General features: G+C 44.1%; 1 protein-coding gene across 2 annotated transcripts in view; it reads right to left on the reverse strand.

The window, feature by feature from the left end:
• Window positions 1-858: 858 nt before the first annotated feature.
• PBX1 (PBX homeobox 1) overlaps window positions 859-20,293 on the reverse strand; it is a 704,885-nt gene continuing 685,450 nt past the window's right edge. For both annotated transcript variants that reach the window (XM_029617584.1, XM_029617583.1), the window contains one exon: window positions 859-9,330. In XM_029617584.1, the coding sequence (XP_029473444.1) occupies window positions 9,238-9,330 (93 nt within the window). In that variant the 3' untranslated portion in view covers window positions 859-9,237. The remainder of the gene's footprint in view (window positions 9,331-20,293) is intronic.

Consider the following 20,293-nt stretch of genomic DNA (forward strand, 5'->3'; position numbering starts at 1 on the left):
CAGCCGGCCTCCATTCTCTCCAAGGCCGCTCCGAAATTCCCTTGGAGGGAACTTTCCTTTCGCCTCCCTCCACCTTCCCCTCCCTTCCCCCCCCCCCCCGAGCCCTATCTAAACCCCACCCCTACCTTTGTTGGAAGAGTTACGCCTGCCCGAGGCAGGCGAAACTCGCTGCGCAATTCCCTGGCATGGGAGCTGTTTCGGACGCCTTGACCATGCCCCCGAAACGCCCCCGGGCCGGAACCACGCCCGCGGACCTGCCCCCGGATGACGCACCGCCGCAACACGCCCCCCTAGCAAAGCCCCAGGACTTATGCGCGCTGCCGAGCCTATTCAACATAGGCTCGGCGCGCGCAGGGGGAGGTTGGGGCAGGTTTTCGGGGGGTATGCACGTATCTTACGCGCGTACCCCTTTGAAAATTTGCCCCACAATGCTGGGTCAGACCAAAGGACCATCAAGCCCAGCATTCGGTCTCCAACAGTGACAAATCTGGTCACAAGTACCTGACAAATTTCAAAGAGTAGATATTTTCTTTATTGCTCAATTTCAGAGATAAACTGTGGCTTTCCCAAGTTACATACTGTAGCTAATAATGCTTTATGGACTTTTCCACTAGAACTTGTCTAAAGGGTAAATAAGCATTTCCTATTTACCTGTTTTACTCCACTCATTATTTTATAACTTCTATCATGTCCCCCCCTCTCAGTCATCCTTTCTCCAAACTGAATAACCCTAACCTGGCTTAGCCTTTCCACATAAGGAAGCCACTGGACCCTCTATCATTTCTGTTGCTCTTCTCTGTACCTTTTCTATTTCTGCAATGTATTTTTTTGAGATGGGGCGACCAGAACCTCACACAGTACTAAAGATGTGGATGTTTTATTCTCCGATCCTTTTCGATTAAATTCTAACATTCTATTTGATTTTTTTTTTTACTGCTGCCAGACACTGCATTGAGGATTTCAATATCATCATTCTGGGTGTTGATTCCTACTACTGAACAAAGCATTGTATACTTCAAGTTAAGATTATTTCTCCCTCTGTGCATCACATTAAATTTAGTTTGCCATTTCAAAGCCCAGTCCCAATTTTGCAAGGTGCCCACTTCTGTTTTAACAACTTGAATAATTTTGCATTATCTGCAAATTTTATCTCCTTGCTTCTGTTTCCAGATCATTTATGAATATATTAAAACAGCACAGGTCCCAGTACCTAAACCTGAGTTATTCCATTATTTAATTTTCTCCACTGGGAAAGCAGTTTCCTATCTTTTCCATGCCAGGATAGGACAATGCTTCCTATCCCATGACTTCTGAAGTTTCTGAGGAGTCTCACATGAGGGTCTTTATCAAATGCCTTCTGAAAATCCAGATCCATTATAACAACTGGCTTACCTTTATCTAAATGTTTATTAAACACCTTAAAAAAATCTATTTGATTGGTAAAACAAGACTTCCCTTTGCTAAATCCACGTTGGCTCGTTCACATTAAGCCATGCCTATCAATATGGCCAGTAATTTTGTTTTTAAGAATAGCATTTACCATTTTGCCTTGCACCAAATTCAGGCTCACTGGTCTATATTTTTGTCAATCACCCCACCCCTGCAGCCATTTTTACAAACTGGCATTAAATTGGACGCCCTCCAATCTTCAGGCACTGTGGCTGGTTTTAATGTTAGGTTTTAGATTACTACTAATGAAATCCGCAATTTCATATTTGAGTTCTTTCTAAATTCTGAAGTACATACTATCTAGTCCTGGTGATTTGTTAATCTTTAGTTATCTGTTTTCTCTAGTATATCTTCAATTTTCACAGTGATTTATTTTATTTTCTCCAAATCATCACCATCAAGGAATGTTTCTAAGGTTGGTATCTCCCTAACATCCTCCTCAGAAGAGACTGCAAAATTCATTACACTTCTCTGCTACAGTTTTGTCCTCTCCGAGGACCACTTTTATCTCTTGGTCATCTGTCTCCCTCACAGATTTCTTGCTTCAAATGTACTTGATAAAGTTTTAATTATTAGTTTTTATCTCTATGGAAGATTCTTCTCAAATTCTCTCTTATTTTGTCTTATTAATGTGTTACATCTCTCTTGCCATTGCTTATGTTCCTTCCTTCATTTAGACCCATTTTCCATTTTTTAAAAGATGTCTTTTTGGCCTTGCCTATCTCATCAATTAACCATGCTGGCAGACATTTGGCCTTCCTTTGACTTTTTCTAATGCATGGAAAACATTTTATCTGTGATTCCAAGATGGTATTTTTAAGCAATGTCCATGCTGCATGTGGACTTTTAAACCGTTTCAATCGCTTTTAGCTTTATTCAAATGTTTTCATTTTATTGTAATCTGCTTTCAAAAGGTTAAATGCTATGATGTAATTTTACTGTATATTTTCCCTCTAGTGATTGTGCCAAATGTAATTGCATTATGATCACTATTGCTAAGTGGCTCCATCACCATTATCCCTTGCATCAGGTTCTGCATTCCACTAGGATTTAAAGTATTTCCTCCTCTTATTGGTTCCTGGATCAGCTGCTCCATGAAGCATTCATTTATAGCATTTAGAAACTTTACCTTACTAGCATGTCATGATGAGACATTAACCAAACCAATACTGGAGTAATTAAAATCTCCTATTATTGTTATGCCAATTTTACTTGCCTTTCTGATTTCTGTTAGCATTTCATAGTGTGTTTCTTCAAAGTGGCCAGGTAGACAGTAGTATACACTTACTGCTATATTCTTCCCTGTCACACATGGAATTTCAATGAATGAAGATTCCACAATGCATTTTGATTCTTGCTTGACTATGTCATCCTTAACATATAGAGCCACCCCTCCCTGTCATGTTGATCTAAATTTACTCTGGTATCCTCCACCAGCTTCAATCTGAACACATGGAGCTGATGGGTCCCGTGAGTCTATTAGGCCCTGCATACATTTTCTCAGATGGAGCAAAGCATGGAAATTTGATTTCAAAGTTTCTAGAAACAAATAAAATTTCCATGTTGGGCTCCATCTGATTATATCACCCATGTGTGAGAACTGACATTCTGCTGTCCTTGTAGAATACCTGTTACAGGTAAACAACTCTGTTTTTCAGCATTCATCAAAAAATATAGTAGCAGAAGCCATGAGCATGTCCTTTGGGCACGTACAGCCTGCTATACTGCCAGATGTCAATATGGGGGCCCTTTCAGTCCGAAATGTAGCTTAGATGGGGGGAAAAAAAACTCCAAGGGAAGGTGGACAGGATTTAAGAGGACTATCATCTTGCTATCTTCAGGATGGTAGTTCTCTCAAAATTAAGCAACTCTGCTTTTTCCAAGCACATGGAGGATGACTGTTCTCACACATGGGTAATCGCTAAATACAGACTTCCCCAAAAGAAACAAGGGGATAACCTGAAATGCCAACAGCCATTTTGAATTTTCAGTTTTTTAATAGGGGCAGCCTGGACCCAAAATAACATGGCCCAGGAGGGATGGAGATGGGTTCTACACCTCAAAAGAGATTCCTCAGGACGGAGTGTCAAACCTACTGTCACACCGGGATTTTCTGTCCAAACAATACTGAACATGGAAGATAATCATAGCTGGGCTATAGACACTGCCATGCTCTGATGCTGTGCACCTTGATATGACCTGCCAGATCCAGGCCTGCCAGGGCATAAGAGAAGCAGGTACAACCTGCTAGCCAATTAAAAATAGAGAGCTTGCCAACAGCATTTCCAGGTTTGCTGTTGTCATAAGAAACACAACATTGGATGGATTTTCTAAGGGCTTCAATCTGTTTCAGATAGAAGGCCAATGCTCTTTTTCAGTTCAAGCTTGTTCACCTTTGTTTACATGAGACCTGGGAAAATGTTGGAAGAACAACGGACTGGTTAAAATGGAAATCTGATGGTATCTTAGGCAGGAGCATAGGATGCATATGCAGAATCACTATTGTGAAAAAAGTGTGGCATAAAGTAGATAAGTCACTAGAACCTGGAGCTCACAGACTCTTCAAGCCATAGTAATCACCACCAAGAGTATGACCGTCAAAGCTATTTCTAGGCAGATCAAGGACGCTGGGTGCAGAGCCCCTCTACAAGGGTTCCCATTCCAGGCTGCACACATTTATTGTTAGGACAATTTTAATGGAGAAATGTTTTAAACATATCCTTCTTAGCCAGACTGGAATGAAACAGAGGTTGGGTGATGCTATCACAGATGCCCTGAATGGTTTGATCCCACTGTGACCTGAGGATCCATTGGGTGCGTCTCATGTGAAAACATGCTAAGGGAATAACACACCATAAGGCCCAACATCTTCAACATGTCTCATGCTGATAGCTGCCGACTCAGTTTTATCCTCTCCATAGCAGATATCAAGGAGATGATCCTCTCTTGTGGGAGGAAGGCTCTTGCTTGAGTCATGTCTAGCAATGCCCCTATAAATTCCAATTGAGATGATGGGTTCAAGCGAGATTTCGGGTAGCTGATGATGAACCCTAGCAACTCTAGCACTTGGATGGTTTTGCTCATTGATTCTGAAGCACCACTTTGAGACATGTTCTTGACCAGTCAATCATCCAGATAAGGAATCACATGTACCCCCTACTTTATGTAGATGTGCCTTCATCACTGCATGACATTTGTGAATAAAGGTGATTCTGATGACAGACCTAACGGCAGTATGTGCTATTGCAGGTGGCGTTTCCCTACTATAAATCTAAAATATTTTCTGACCTGGAAATCTCTTTGTAGGTGTAGGCATTCTTCAGATCTAGAGAGCTATCTTTACACATTTCAGAATGTCTTGAGTTTTTCCTTTTTTTTAGGGGCTTACTTAAAGCCCTCAGGTCTAGGATAGTAGTCTCTCCCTCTTGTTTTTCAGGATCAGAAAGCACTTGCAGCCCCATCCTCTTTCCCCTAGTGGTATGGGTTTGACCATATTGGCCTCTCTGAGGGAGGAGAGCTCCTTTTGTAGCAATTTACGATGCTGAGATTCCAACCAAGCAGGTTTTGGTGGGCAATTTTGGAGGTACTCCCAATAGATGTAATCTGTATCCTTTTCAAATTATGCTGAGGACCCAAGTGTCTGAAATTATTCTGGGCCAATAGTTTACAAAAGTCTTTAGTATTAGGTCCTCTGGCATGGATACTGGGATCATGGATCCTCAATCCTGTCAAAACTTTGCACTACGTTTTAGTTGGAATGCTGGCTGTCACTTTAGGGCCCTCTACTGCCTCAGGTAAGCATGAGGACCCTGTTAATGGGATTGAGGGAGGGGAGCAGGAGAGCAGAGGAAAACTTCTCCTTGACTGATAAAATGTTTCCTCAGTACCCTACTTGAATACCTCCTGGTTAAGGAGAGCAGATATGGTGTAGTAGTGGAGTATCTAATGTATCACATAGTGGTATTTAATTGGAGTCATCACTTCTTTGACCTTATATTCAAATAGATTATCCCCATTGCAAGAGACATCAGCTGCCTGGACATCCAGTTGGAAGTACAAGACCTGCAGCCAGGCGAATCTGTAGATGCCAGTATCCACTGCAGAGACTCCAGATGCCATTTTGAAAACATCAAAGGTTGATTGAAACATGTGTTTTCCATACCCTTGCCCCATAGTGATTCTAAAGCTTTGGAGGAAGCTGCCCTGCTATTTTCCTTTACACATTTCAGAATGTCTCACATCTACTGGCTCATGAAGAGTTGATAGAATGCTATGCAGGCATTTAATATAGCTCCCTGACAAACTTTTCTCCCAAGAAAGTCCAAAGTAGACAAATCCTTCAAGGGCACCAAAGAATGGTTTCTCAACCTCTTGACTTTCTTTTGAGCAGATTCAACTACTGCTCATGAATCCTGAAGCCTTCTGGACACGATATAGCATGTCCACCTTTCTGATAACTAGAGCCACAGAAAGGGGACTCTCCTACATCCTCATCTCTACCTCCCATGGCTGGGCACTGCTACAGTATCCTTTGAGGAATTCCACAAAATGGAGGATGGCAAGTATCTTAGCCCTGGACTCTTCTTCCTTTTGCAAATAGGATGGCATCTGTCATTCTCTTAATATAGTTGAAAGAGATGTTCTCTGGAGAACTTCACATCTCCTGCAGAGAAGGTAATGAAAGAAGACTCTGACCCCTCCTCTGATCCATAGAGGTTACTCCCAATAACATTCCAAGTCTGAGCCTGACTGGTAAGTCAGGAGCATGGACCTGGATCTGGCTAGCAGACACCTCAGAGAGGGGAGCATTTGTCTGTTGGGGCACAGACTCCAATGACCTCCTGAACTCTGGAAAAGTATCTTCTCTATCCTTAGTGTGACGGTACCTGATGTTGATTCGCTTCCAGGAACCAGCACTGGAGTCCTTCTGCCAGGTGCCAGTTTGGATACCAGTATTAGCTGAATGTTCATCTGCAAGGCCACTGGTATCGTTGATACCAATGTACCCATACTCTGCATTTTATGATCCAGTGCTGCCTATTCAGGATATTTCTTATTCAACTTCTTCTCAAGAAATACTGATGCCAACATGGCCTGAGAGGCAAGAGGCCTGAGAGGCTACATATTTCTGGAATGCCAGCTGCAATATCAGTGGCTGACATTAGGGTCATCAGAGATTGATTGAGCATTGATAGTGATGCTTCTTGGCCTTCACCTGATGGATGTCGTCAGATCTTCGAGGTGCTGGAACTGAAGAAACTGAACCCTTAGCTGTTGTGGCTGGGAGGAGCCAGATGACAATGTCTCCTAGGTCCTGTGTGGTGCATTATGATGAGGGGAATTTTTGCCCCCTGATATTTATGCACCACCAGTAGTTGGTCCCTCAATGTCTATGCCTCTGATGCTGATGGGCTGGGCCTTATGAATCCCAAACTGCTTTTCCATAAGATCAAGCTGGAAATAATGGCTTCTAGGGGTCATAGTTGGGCAGAGGTCATACCTTTGAATGCGGTGATCAGCCCACAGGCAAAGGACAAATCTATCATGGGAGTCTGTGAAAGCCATGATCCTCTTGCACAGGGGGCACCTGTTGAAGTTACTAGCTTTCTTTTCCTTGGGGCATCAGATAAAAAATTAGCTATGCTAAATCAAATGACTATGTTGGGGGAAAAAAACTGCAACCAATTTGATACTCCGATTTTGATGCATTACATGTCTACCTAAAAGAAAAACATACATGAAAAACCTACCTAGGTGACTAAAAAGGGAAGGAAAAAAAAGACAGTGGGGCTGTATGAATACAGATTCTTGCACTTTTAAGAAGCAAACAGTTCCCTAACAGCAGGAAAAGAAAATCCATGACCAATGATGTCTGTGGAAAAGATGGGAGCGAAGGGGCCCTTGAGTGGAAGCATATTCCCAGTAGGGCATGCTCAAAGTTTTCTAGAAAGTTTGAAATCTAATGTCATCAGGTTCCATCGGATGATGTCATCCATATGCAAGGACTGCTGTCCTTCAAGAACTTTATTTAAATTAAGATTATTGTTGTCAAGTTAAGTATTTTGTATTTTCAAACTTCTATGCTAAGAATCAGCAAAATGCTCACTGTTGGTAACAATGTGATCAGGAGTATATGCTCAGGAAAATGAAAGAATCATGAAGGTTAAGATAGGTAAAGCATTGGCCTTGCTCCATTAAAACTAAACTCATTTTATTTGTACTTACTGGAGTGCCCAATGGTTATAAGAAATCTTATCCATGTATCAGCATGGGACATAGTCTTCCTTCAGTCATCGGGACCAGAATCAAATAAATGGGAGGGAAAATGGATAAAAATGGAACCCAGGCCAGAGACGATGCTGAAAAGTCCAGTTAAGATTCTTACCCCAAAGACATCTAAATGAATTACAGCTAGATGCAGTAAAGGGATTCTTCCACTGTGTTTACAGAAAAGAATTACTAGATGCAGTAAAGGGATTCTTCCACTGTGTTTACAGAAAAGCGTTTACCACATCTACTTGGTTGTCCCCTTAGTTATGAACTGTGCCACTTCACAGGGGAGTTCCCTGCTTGGAATGCATCATCACTAGTTCAGCCTTGTTCATGCTTATGTGTCGGAAATTAGTTAACTATAGCATCCTTAGTGAGACCAAGTCACTTCCATGTTCCTGCCTGCTTACCAGCCTGAAATTCCAGGGGAGACGGGTGGGAAACCCTCACTGCCTTTCCTTCTTACCACCTGCAGCAGGCTCCTAATATGGCCTTCAGGTCCAAAAACCTTTTCAGCCTGCCAACCCTGTTATATGCAAACTGCAATGAGGTAGTTCCATATTCCAGGTCTCCCTAGGGAACAGGAACTACAATTCCAAAAAACAAAGGCATGGAATCAAAAGTTGTTACATTTTTAGTTTTGGGAGTCAAAACATTCCAAGGACATGGTTTGCAGGTATTCTACTGCTTTTGTTTAAACAAACAAATTTTAGAAGTCAATTGCTTCTACAGTCAGGATTTTCTTTAGAAGTTTTAATTTAGAAGATACCAAAAAAAAACCTTGCAAAATTGATTGCTAAAATTTAAAATTACTTAATCCTACAGACATTTGCTTGTTTAAACCTGAGCAAAGGTAACCTAGAAGTCACAGAGCAGGCACAAGACGAACATCCTGTGATGGTATCTACATGACTCCACAGGGAGCTCCACTATGCATGGGAGGCAGTTTGCCAGTGGGAACTATATGCAAGCAAAAAATAACCTGATGAACACTCAGGTCATTCATATATCCAAACTGCAGCTGAGAGAGACTGAGTGTGGTTCCATGTGGCCTCAATTAGCTTAGAAAATAGCTGAAAGAAAGCATCAGGAGAACTGTTCTCAATTAATAAAACACCATAACAGAAAAGAAAATGGCTGTCCAGTAAGAGGTAGCGTGCGAATTACAAACCAAAAGAGAAAGGGCTGCGCCTTGCTAATTAAACTGTGGACAGAAGTGTGAGGTAAACTTGGCTCCTCAAAGTAGTAGAAAAAATGTTCCAATACTTTTTGTTTGAATCATCATCATCATTATTACTATTATTTCTTGAAAGGAGTTGCGAATTCTAATCAGAAAAGGGGGAGTGGGAGGACAGAACATAAAAGAAGTGTCCGGGTTGCTTGTAAGTGCCCCCTGGTGGCAGGAGGACTCTTGCAGTTGCTTTCGAGGTGAGGGAGTTGGTATAAGCTCCGAGTGTGACTTGCTTTTTCAGCGTTAGGAGAGAAACCCCACTGGTGAAAGGGGATGCGACTGCTAGATCAGTTGGAGGTATCAGAGTGGACGCTGCCAGGGCCTTCCGTAGGGGATGTCACTGAGGAGGGTGTAGTAGCATCCTGCCAGCCTCCATTAGCCTAGGAAAAAGAAAACAATGCAGCAATTATCTCGTCAGTTATTTTAGAGTTTTGACAGTTTGTTTCTTTACTTCATCTTGCAAAGTTTCTCTCAACCTGCCCGAATGTCACCTCCTATAGTTTCCAAGTCTCAGCCCATCACAGGGACACAGCTAAAAGCCCTGCTTCTCTCTACACACATTTCCTTCATCTTCCAGCATCTATCCCACCACAAACAGGGGCATAGCAAGGAATGTAGGGAGAGCTGCTAATCTGCCGATTGCTTTGTTAATATTTTGATATAATCTATTTTGTTAGTTTTGCTACCTTGGAAGACGACTAGTTCCTTTTTTTGAAGACAGTGGAATATAAATTGAAAATGCAATGTTTCCAATATGGCTCTGGTTAGGAGTTGTGACTGAGCTGTGGGGCTGGCAACTTTTTTCTTTTTAATAAAATGTGGAACTTGGTAATTTGAAATGTAGCATTTTATTGTTTAAGCTGTCAATCAAAATACTACAGATGAATTCTTTTAGTATTTAGACATTCTAATGTCGCAGTGATGACATTTAATTATATACAAACATTTATATCTTTATATATTGTTTAAATTATGTTAAATTCATGCAGTAAACACAAATAGCATAATGCAAAAAAATCAGCTTATCCATACTACTGATACTTGCAGAAGCTGTCCCCATTCAGCAAGATTTGTTGATTTGTCACATGAGCAGTAAAGTAGAGTTGCTTACCTGTAACAGGTGTTCTCCTAGGACAGCAGGATGGTAGCCCTCACACAAGGGTGACATCAGATGGAGCCCAGCATAGAAAACATGTCAAAGTTTCTAGAACTTTGACTGGCACACTGAGCATGTCCAACATGCCACTATCCACACGAGGTCCCTCTCCAGTCTCATAACATAAAATTACAAAAAAATAAACATAGGGGAAACCCAACTCCGCGGGGTGGCAGGCGGGTTTCATGAGAACTAACATCCTGCTGTCCTAGGAGAACACCTGGTACAGGTAAGCAACTCTGCTTTCTCCTAGGTCAAGCAGGATGGTAGTCCTCACACATGGGTGAATACCTAGCTACAGGCTGCCCCTTAAGACAAACGACCAACAGCCACCTAACCACATGCCACCCGGCACAACAACAGAGGTGCTGTTGAGAACAGAGGGAGACAGCCTGAACCCGAATAATGGACTGTAGGAAGGAAGAGTTGAGTTTTACAGCTCAAAAGAGATTCCAGAGGACAGACTGGCCGAAGCTGCTATCCCTGTCCGAACAGTAGTGGGCGGCGAAAATGTGGAGAGATCTCCATGTCGCAGCCTTACAGATCTCAGCCACAGGGATCGCTCTCAAGTAGGCCATTGAAGCTGCCATGACTCTGACAGAGTAAGCCATGACATGGCCCGCAAGCTGCAGTCCCGCTTGCGCATAGAAAGAAATGCAATCCATCAGCCACTTACAGGGGGTCTGCTTGGCGACCGCAACTCCTAATCTATTCTTGTCAAAAGAGATGACGAGTTGTATAGACTGCCTGTGGCCTGCTGTTCTCGCCAGATAGAAGGCCAAAGTTCTCTTGCAATCCAAGCTGGTGCGAATGAGGCTTAGGAAAAAAGGTGGGTAGGACAATTGACTGGTTGAAATGGAAATCAGTGACCACCTTAGGCAGGCATTTAGGGTGCGTACGCAGAACCACTCTATCGTGAAAGAACTTTGTGTATGGTGGATACGTCACCAAAGCCTTAAGATCACTGACTCTGCACGCTGAAGTGACCGCGACCAAAAATATGACCTTCCAGGTCAGGTATTTCAGATTACAGGAGCGCAGTGGCTCGAATGGATCTTTCACAAGCTGAGCCAACACCACATTGAGGTCGCAGGATACAACAGGAGGCCTCAGGGAAGGCTTCATCTGAAGCAGATCCCACATAAAATGCCCCACAATGGGCTGCACAGAGATGGGTGAACATCTACACCCTGGTGGCAGGCAGTAGGAAGTCAAGCAGTTTCGGTGTGGAACAGGAGAACGGATCTAAGCCATGATGCTCACACCACATGGAAAACCTCCTCCACTTCAGGCCATAATATTTCCTGCTGGAAGGCTTCCTGGAAGCCATCAGGACCCGAAACACATCATCTGACAGGTTAAGAGGCTGCAGAATTATCCTCTCAACATCCAGGCCATCAGAGACAATGCCCTGTGGTTGGGATGATGCAGCCTGCCCTGATTCTGTGAGACGAAGTCGAGGGAAGCCCCCAGATTGGCTCTCAGAGATCCTGCAGGAGCAGCAACCAGATCTGCTTGGCCAATGAGGTGCTATGAGAATCATTGTGACCCTGTCCTGCCAACGCTTCAGGAGAGTCTTCATCACCAGAGGAAGCGGAGGATTCGTATACAGAAAGCCCTTGCCCCTTTGGCGGGTGAAAGCTCCGAGGCTGGTTTGCTGTCCGCCCTGTACAGGGAGCAGAATTGTTTCACCTTGCTGTTGTAGGGGGAGGCGAAGAGATCCACGTCTGGGTCCCCCAGAGGTGGAAGATCCGATCTGCTACTTCCTGATTCAGGGACCATTCGTTGAGCTGGAAAGCTAGACTCAGCCAGTCCACCACCACATTCTCTGTCCCAACAAGGTACATAGCTCGTAGCAGTATGCCCTGGGACTGAGCCCATGACCAAATCTGAACCACCTCCTAGCACAGGAAGAATGACCTCAACCTCCCTGCTTGTTGATGTACCACATTGCCACCTGGTTGTCAGTCTGGATCAGGACCGCTTTTGTTGGACAGCAGATACTTGAATGTCCAAAGTGCGTAACGTATCGCTTGAAGCTCCAAGAAGTTGATCTGGCACTGAGCATCCTGAGTAGACCACAGACCATGCATGTGGAGCCCCTCCACATGGGCGCCCCAACCCAGGGTGGACGCATCTGTGGTAAGCACAACTTGGGTAGGGAGAGACTGAAATGGAACCTCCTGTTCCAAACTGGGCAGGCTTTCCCACCAAAACAAGGAAGTCCGGAGAGCTGTAATAACATGGATGTGTATATGGAGGTCCTGGGTGGCCTGCTGCCATTGGGATCACAATGTCCACTGAGCTCTGCACATATGCAAGCGAGCCAGGGGAGTAACATGGACAGAAGCAGCCATGTGACCCAGGAGTTAGAGCATGTGGCCTGCTGAGACTCGCCGGCTCCGGTGAACCACTCCTACAAGGGAAGCCAGTGCGAGCACCCGATGGTGAGGAAGATAGGCTCTGGCATGAGCCGTGTCCAGCCAGGCACCAATAAATCTCAAGTGAAGCAACAGAGTAAGATGGGACTTCAGGTAGTTGATGACAAACCCTAGGGACTCCAACACCCGAATGGTCAAGTGCAGAGACTGATGTGCTCTCTCCTGGGTGGCACTCTTGACCAGCCAATCGTCCAAGTAGGGGAACACCAGCACCCCCAGATGACAGAGGTGTGCACCCACTACTGCCAGATACTTGGTGAAGACACGTGGGGCTGAGGTGAAGCCGAACGGCAACACCCTGTACTGGAAATGCTTCTCGCCCATGACGAACCGCAGATACTCCCTGTGACTGGCGAAGATCTCGACGTGGGCATATGCATCTTTCAGATCGAGGGAGCAAAGCCATTCTCCTCTTTGCAGGAGGGGATTCAGGGTGCCCAGAGAGATCTTGAACTTTTTTCTTCTTAGAAACTTGTTCAATGCTCTCAGGTACAAAATAGGATGGAGTTCCCCTGTTCTCTTTGGAATCAGGAAATAGTGAAAATAGAAACCCCACCCTTGCTGCCGCAGTGGAACGGGTTTGACTGCTCTGGCCACTACTAGGGCAGAGAGCTCCGTCAAGAGTATTTCCTGATGTGAGTACAGACCCCAAAAGGGGCATGCGGGAGAGTCCGAGGGGGCACCCAGAAAGTTCAACTGGTACCCTTGATGAACGATGAAGAGGACCCACTGGTTAGAGGTGACACTGGGCCAGCGGTCCACGAAGAACCATAGCCAGCCTTTGACTGGAGGGGCCCGGCGGCAAGGTTATGGCTGATTGGCTTATGCTTCCCCACAGCCAGTCAAAACCCCAAAGCAGGGCTCAGCTGGGGCACTGGCTGAGGCCTGTGGGTCCGCTGCTGTCTGGGGCAGCCCCTAGAGCCCATGCACTGAGAAAGGGCGCGAGAGGCAGGAGGGCAAAACTTCCTCTGGTGATAAAAAGACCTCCTCAGGCCCTACCGTGAGGATTTCCTGGCAGAGGACGGCAGGCCCGATGTACTGGCAGAGAGATGCTGAAGGGTCTCATGGTGATCCTTCAACTGAGCCACATCATTCCTCACCTTAGCACCAAAAGACGTTCTCATCAGTACACGGCAGGTCTGCAAGCTTCTCCTGGAGCTCCCGCTGGAAATCAGAGGCTTGGAGCCAGGCCATCCTGTGGGCATCAATACCCCTGATGCCACCCTAGCTGCCATCTCGAACATGTCGCAGGTGGAGCACACCTTGTGTTTACCACATTCCAGACCCTGCTGGATGACTGCCAACCAAGCATCCTGCTGCTGCTGTTGGGGCAGGTGCTCAGAGAATTCCTGGACCTGTTTCAGTCATGTACAGCTGGTAGGAAGGGATAAAGGTGATCAACATAGCACCCTGAAACACCGTCCTACCTAGCACATCCAGCGCCCTGTGCAGAGGCATGGGTGCAGGAATGCATGGCCTTTTTGAAGGCAGACTCCACTACATCGCTGCTCCTCTGGAGGAGACGGGTGCAAGGGAAGATCCCAGAGTCATCAGATGACGACTCAGAGGTATCATTCCCCCATGGGTCATATGGGGTGCTTCCTCATTAAGATCACCTGGAGACGCTAGTGGAGGGCTCCTGCCCAGGCCCCTGAGGGACCAGATACTGGACCAAGCAATGCTGGCTGTGGCACCAAAGGCCTTGACTGTGTTGCAGGCTGCGACAGGCCTTCCCTCCTTGGAGGAACCCACAATGGGGATTGCACCAGACAGAGGAGGCAATGGGGGCCACTGAGGTATCGAAAGACCTCTGGACACCGGCAGCGGTTGCGTAGGACGGACGCCAAGGACATTGAGGTGGACCAGCAGTGGTGCCAACATCGAGGGTGCAGGCTCCGGCACCGGTGGAGGAACCGGTGAGGCCGGCAGCTCAATGCCCTGCAGGGTTCGGACTACTGCCAGTTGCACCCTGCATTCCTGGATGGAGGAGGGGGAGGCATGACCAGATCTCCCTCGGATCCCCGAGGGGGATCAGTGCTCGGCACCAGTATTGGTGAGGAACGCCTGGGACTCCCGGATTTGATGGAGGGTGCTGCCTCCTCTCTGCAAGGTCGCTTTGAGGGCATCACAGCACGCGCTGGTGCCAACCTGAGCCCAGTACAGTGCGTAGATGGAGACAGGTGGTGATGTTTTCTGTACTTCCCACTGTGCTCAGCCTGGTCTTTCCCTGGCGCCGATTAGGAAGGTGATGATCTAGATGTCCTGGAATGTGAAGATACTGACAATGGACGATCACCAGCACCTCTTTCCATCGAGGGCCCCAGTGGAGGGATGGACAGCAAAGGCTTGGTATCCATTGGTTTCCCTCAGCCTCTTGGTGTTGATGCCCCCAACACCGGAGTCGAGCATTCAGACTTCTTCGAACTGAAGAGCTTTTCTATTTTATCCAGACAGGCGCCCCAGCCCCTGGGGGTCATCTGATCACAAAAATGACACCCCCGAACGCTGTGCAATGCCCCAGTCAGAGGATACACATGTCATGCGAATGTGTGAGGGAAATGGTCAGAGGGCACTGGGGGCACCAATTGAACACACGATGATGCCATAACAAAAAAACCCTGCAAGTGGTCAATGACCAGTGGATACCAAAGGGAACGCCACCGGGAATCGACCGCAGAGAAGGGAAACACTGTCCTGCCCGACTAGCTAAGCTGGGGGAATGGATAGGGACCCAGCGCAGGAAAGTCGACGAATCAATTGGTGAAAAAGCTTTCCAAACTGAAAAAGAGCACAATTTCCACAACTGTAAGAAGATAGCTCCTTGGAAAAGAAAGACTGTAGAGGGACCCTGCATGGACGCGTGTATAGTGGCATGCTGGGCATGCTCAGTGTGCCAGTCAGAGTTCTATAAACTTTAACATAAATTTTCCGTGCCAGGTTCCATCTAATGATGTCACCCATGTGTGAGGACTAAGAACATAAGAAATTGCCATGCTGGGTCAGACCAAGGGTCCATCAAGCCCAGCATCCTATTTCCAACAGAGGCCAAACCAGGCCACAAGAACCTGGCAATTACCCAAACACCAAGAAGATCCCACGCTACTGATGCAATTAATAGCAGTGGCTATTCCCTATGAACACTTGATTAATAGCAGTTAATGGATTTCTCCTCCAAGAACTTATCCAAACCCCTTTTGAACCCAGCTACACTAACTGCACTAATCCTCTGGCAACAAATTCCAGAGCTTAATTGTGCATTGAGTGAAAAAGAATTTTCTCCGATTAGTCTTAAATGTGCTACTTGCTAACTTCATGGAATGCCCCCTAGTCCTTCTATTATCCGAAAGTGTAAATAACAGATTCACATCTACTTGTTCAAGACCTCTTATGATCTTAAAGACTTCTGTCATATCCACCCCTCAGCCGTCTTCTCCAAGCTGAACAGCCCTAACCTCTTCAGCTTTTCCTCATAGGGGTCCTACCATAGGGGACTACCATCCTGCTTGCTTAGGAGAATCATTTCTACTCCAAACATTAAATTACATATCCAGTGCTCTTGAGATACCCACTATTGCACAAGTCGTTGAGTGTCTGAAAACTCTGAGTCAGACCACTGAGTCTCTGATGGTGGCCAATCTTGGTGGCTTGGAGGTACTTGGCAAACCCCAATATGAAAGTCGTTTCATGTCGCTCTCCACAAGAATTAAGAGGCAGAGAAATTAAAGTCCATCTGGTTAATGATTATTTATGGACCTATCTTCCAGAAACCTGTCTAAATCTTTTTTTTTAAATACAATTTCACTAGTAGTCTTAACCATATTTTCCAACAAGTTCCATAGTTGAATCTGCTGTTAATTTGAGTGTCCTCTTTCCTAGTACTATTTGATAGTGTTCCATACCACACAGTTTTATAAACCTCTATCATATCTTCTCCAAGCTGAAGACCCTTAACCTATTTAGCCTTTCTTCATAAAATAATCAGTCCAGCCCCATAATCATTTTTGGTGCTCTTCTCCGAGTTCTTTTTAGTTCTGCTATATCTTTTTTGAGGTGCAGCAATCCGAATTGCATACAATACTCAAGGTGTGGCCACACCATGAATCGATACACAGACAGTAATATGCTTCCAGTTTTGTTTTCTATTTCTTTCTGAATAATTCCTAAAATTCTATTTGCTTTTTTGGCTGCTGCCGCACACTGAGTTGAAGATGTCGAAGTGTTGCCCACAATGACCCCAAAGTCCATTTTCTGGGTAGTAAATCCTAATATGGAACCCAGTATTGTGTATACATAGCTAGGCTTATTTTTCCCTATGTGCTTTACTTTGCATGAACCATATTAAATTTCATTGTCATTTAGATGTCCAGTTCTCTACTTTTATAATATTCTACTGGAAATGACCCAGCTCTTAAAAAAGATCAAGGGGCAAAGCTAGCAGTCATTCAAAAGAGCATGGTTTGGAGGCAGGGTTTCCACCAAGGATACCATTAGAAAAGGGACTTCAAAGTGTCCCAACAGTAATCTAAAGCACTTGAATCAACTGATACTGAGTTATGAAAAAGAATTAAAAACACACATTTAGGTATCTGTATGCCAGAAGTCTAAAAAAATAAGACGGGGGAGAAAGCATATAGGGCACAAGATGAAGATATTGACATAATAAGCATCTCGGAGACATGGTGGAAAAAGGACAACAAATGAGACACTGTGATACCAGGGTACAAAATATATTGACAAAGCAGACAGAAGCTGTGGTAGCATCAAATTCAGTTGTAGAATATAAATCAGCAGAGAATTCCATGTGTGACAGGGAGAAGTATAGCAGTGGGGATTTTACTACCGCCCCCTCCTCAGACCAGGATGATACGAAATGCTAACCTAAATACATTAAAACAGGAAACTGGTGAAGGAATCAGTCGAGCCATTATATGATTAGGAAGAAAAGGGGCACAAAGGGATAAGATATAGTAAAAAAACTAAAATGAATTCTGTCATTCCGTCTTTACTGTTGGGGACATCACACCAGAACCATTCTTTGTAGGTGATGTTTTGAAGGAACTGAAACAGTGTGATTTTTTTTTTTTCATTTATCAGACAAGGTGCACTTTAAATTGCATAATCCACTCAATACCAGAAAAAAAAATAGCTTTTAAGATTTACAAAAGATCTTTTAGTACATTACAGTACTGAGGAGAATAGAAAGACCACAACCTGCCCCACACACAGTCATATAATTTACTATCACCCTTGAGAGAATGCAACAACTTCTCAATACGAGCCACTTCAGAAAGCAGCTTTTCCCTCTCTTCAAAAGGTGGTATCATTTTCCAAAGCTGAGCAATAATAAATCTTGAAGATAGTAACATTTGATTTATAAACATTTATGACTCATTAAGACAGAGTTCCAATAGCCAGCAGAGCCAATCCTTAGAGAAGGAAAAAGTTTGAAACCAATTACCCTTGAAATCACTTAAAAAACTGCCACCCAAAAAATCTTGCACATGAGGGCAAGTCCACCACATGTGTAAATGGGAACCATACTGCCCACTACCTCTCCAACGTAAAGGGCCACATCTAGGGCTCACACCAAGAAATAAAGTGGGATACATATATATATGACGTAGGAGCCTAACTGTCATATTGAAATATGTGCTTCATCCCACACCCCTCAATCATCTTTACCAAGATGTATGAACAGTTCAGTATTCTAATTGTGAATTAAGTATTGTAATCTAGAGTCATCCACTAGTATTCTCAAGTAATCCAGAATATAACGATGAAATCGCTTTTAAACTTGGGTTTCACTTTCTGCTTACATAGTTCCAACTCAACCAACTTTAACTGTCTAGGAGCCCAACCATCATTTTTCAGTCTAGACAAAGACTTCTGAAGCACAAGAACATAACAACATAAGAAATTGCCATATTGGGTCAGACCAAGGGTCCATCAAGCCCACCATTCTGTTTCCAACAGTGGCCAATCGAGGCTACATGTACCTGGCAAGCACCCAAATACTAAGTAGATCCCATGCTACTGATGCCAGTATCAGCAGTGGCTACTCCCTAAATCAACTTGATTAATAGCAGTTAATGGACTTCTCCCTCCAAGAATTTATCAAAACCTTTTTTAAACCCAGCTACACTAACAACATCCTCTGGCAACAAATTCCAGAGCTTAACTGTGCATTGAGTGAAAAAGAATTTTCTCTGATTAGTTTTAAATGTGCCACATGCTAACTTCATGGAGTGCCCCTTAGTCCTAATTTCTGAAAGAATAAATAACCGATTCACATCTACCCATTTTAGACCTCTCATGATTTTAAAGACCTCTATCATATCCCCCCTCAGCCGTCTCTTCTCCAAGCTGAAAAGTCCTAACCTCTTTAGTCTTTCCTCATAGGGGAGCTGCTCCATTCCCCTTATGTTGGTAGCCCTTCTCTGTACCTTCTCCATCGCAACTATATCTTTTTTGAGATGTAGTGACCAGAACTGTACACAATATTCAAGGTGTGGTCTCACCATGGACCGATACAGAGGCATTATGACATTTTCCATTTTATTCACCATTCCTTTCCTAATAATTCCTAACATTCTGTTTGCTTTTTTGACTGCCACAGCACACTGAGCAATTATTAATGAGGATGAGTAGTAGCAGACATATGTTGATGCTCCAACTGCTCAAAAGGCAACATCTAGTCAGAAGACTGCACTTGCCCGAGGCAAAAACTGATTCTAAAATCTTAAAGCAGGAAGTCTGTGAGGGAGTCAATTGGACCATTAGACAATCAAGGAGTTAAAGGGACACTTAGGGAAGACAATGCCATAGTGGAAAGACTAATGATTTATTTGCTTCGGTGTTTATAGAAGAGGATGTTGAAGAGATACCTGTGAAAGAAATGGTATTTAATGGGATGAATTGGAAGAACTGAATCAATTCATGGTGAACCTGGATGACGAAAAAGGGCAGATTGACAAATTAAAGAGTAGCAAAATACCTGGACCATATGGTTTACATCCCAGAGTTCTGAAAGAACTCCAAAATGAAATTGCCGATCTATTACTAGTAATTTACAATCTATCATTAAAATTATCTATTGTATCTGAAGATTGGAGGGTAGGCAATGTGATGCCCTGGGGTGATCTGGGAAATGATAGACCAGTGAACATGACTTCAGTGCCAAGAAAAATCGTAGAAACTATTTTAAAATCATAGATCATAGAAAGAATTGGATTTACACATAGGAAGTCTTGCCTCACCAATCTGCTACATTATTTTGAAGGGGCTAATAAACATGAGGATAATAGTGATCTGGGTATAATAGTATATTTAGATTTTCAGATTATGTTTGACAATATCCCTCATGAGATTGTCCTGAGAAAAACTGAAAGTTATGGGATAGAAGACAATGTACTATCGTGGATTGCAAACTGGTTAAAAGATAGGAAATAGAGTAGGACTAAATGGTTAGTTTTCTCAATGAAGACAGGTTAAATAGTAGAGTCCCTAGGGAATCTATACTAGGTCTGGTGCTTTTTAATATATTTATAAATGACCTGGAAAAGTGTATGATGAGTGAGGTGATCAAATTTGCAGATGAGACAAAATTATTCAGAGTTGTTATATAAAAAGCAGGTTGTGGGAAATTGCAGGAGGATCTTGCAAGACTTGGAGACTGGGCAACCAAATGGCAGAAGAAATTTAATGTGCAGAAGTGCAAAGAGAGGCACATGGGAAAAAGTAACCCAC

This window comes from Rhinatrema bivittatum, chromosome 10 (genome assembly GCF_901001135.1).
Source record: "Rhinatrema bivittatum chromosome 10, aRhiBiv1.1, whole genome shotgun sequence".
In the NCBI taxonomy this organism is placed as follows: domain Eukaryota; kingdom Metazoa; phylum Chordata; class Amphibia; order Gymnophiona; family Rhinatrematidae; genus Rhinatrema; species Rhinatrema bivittatum.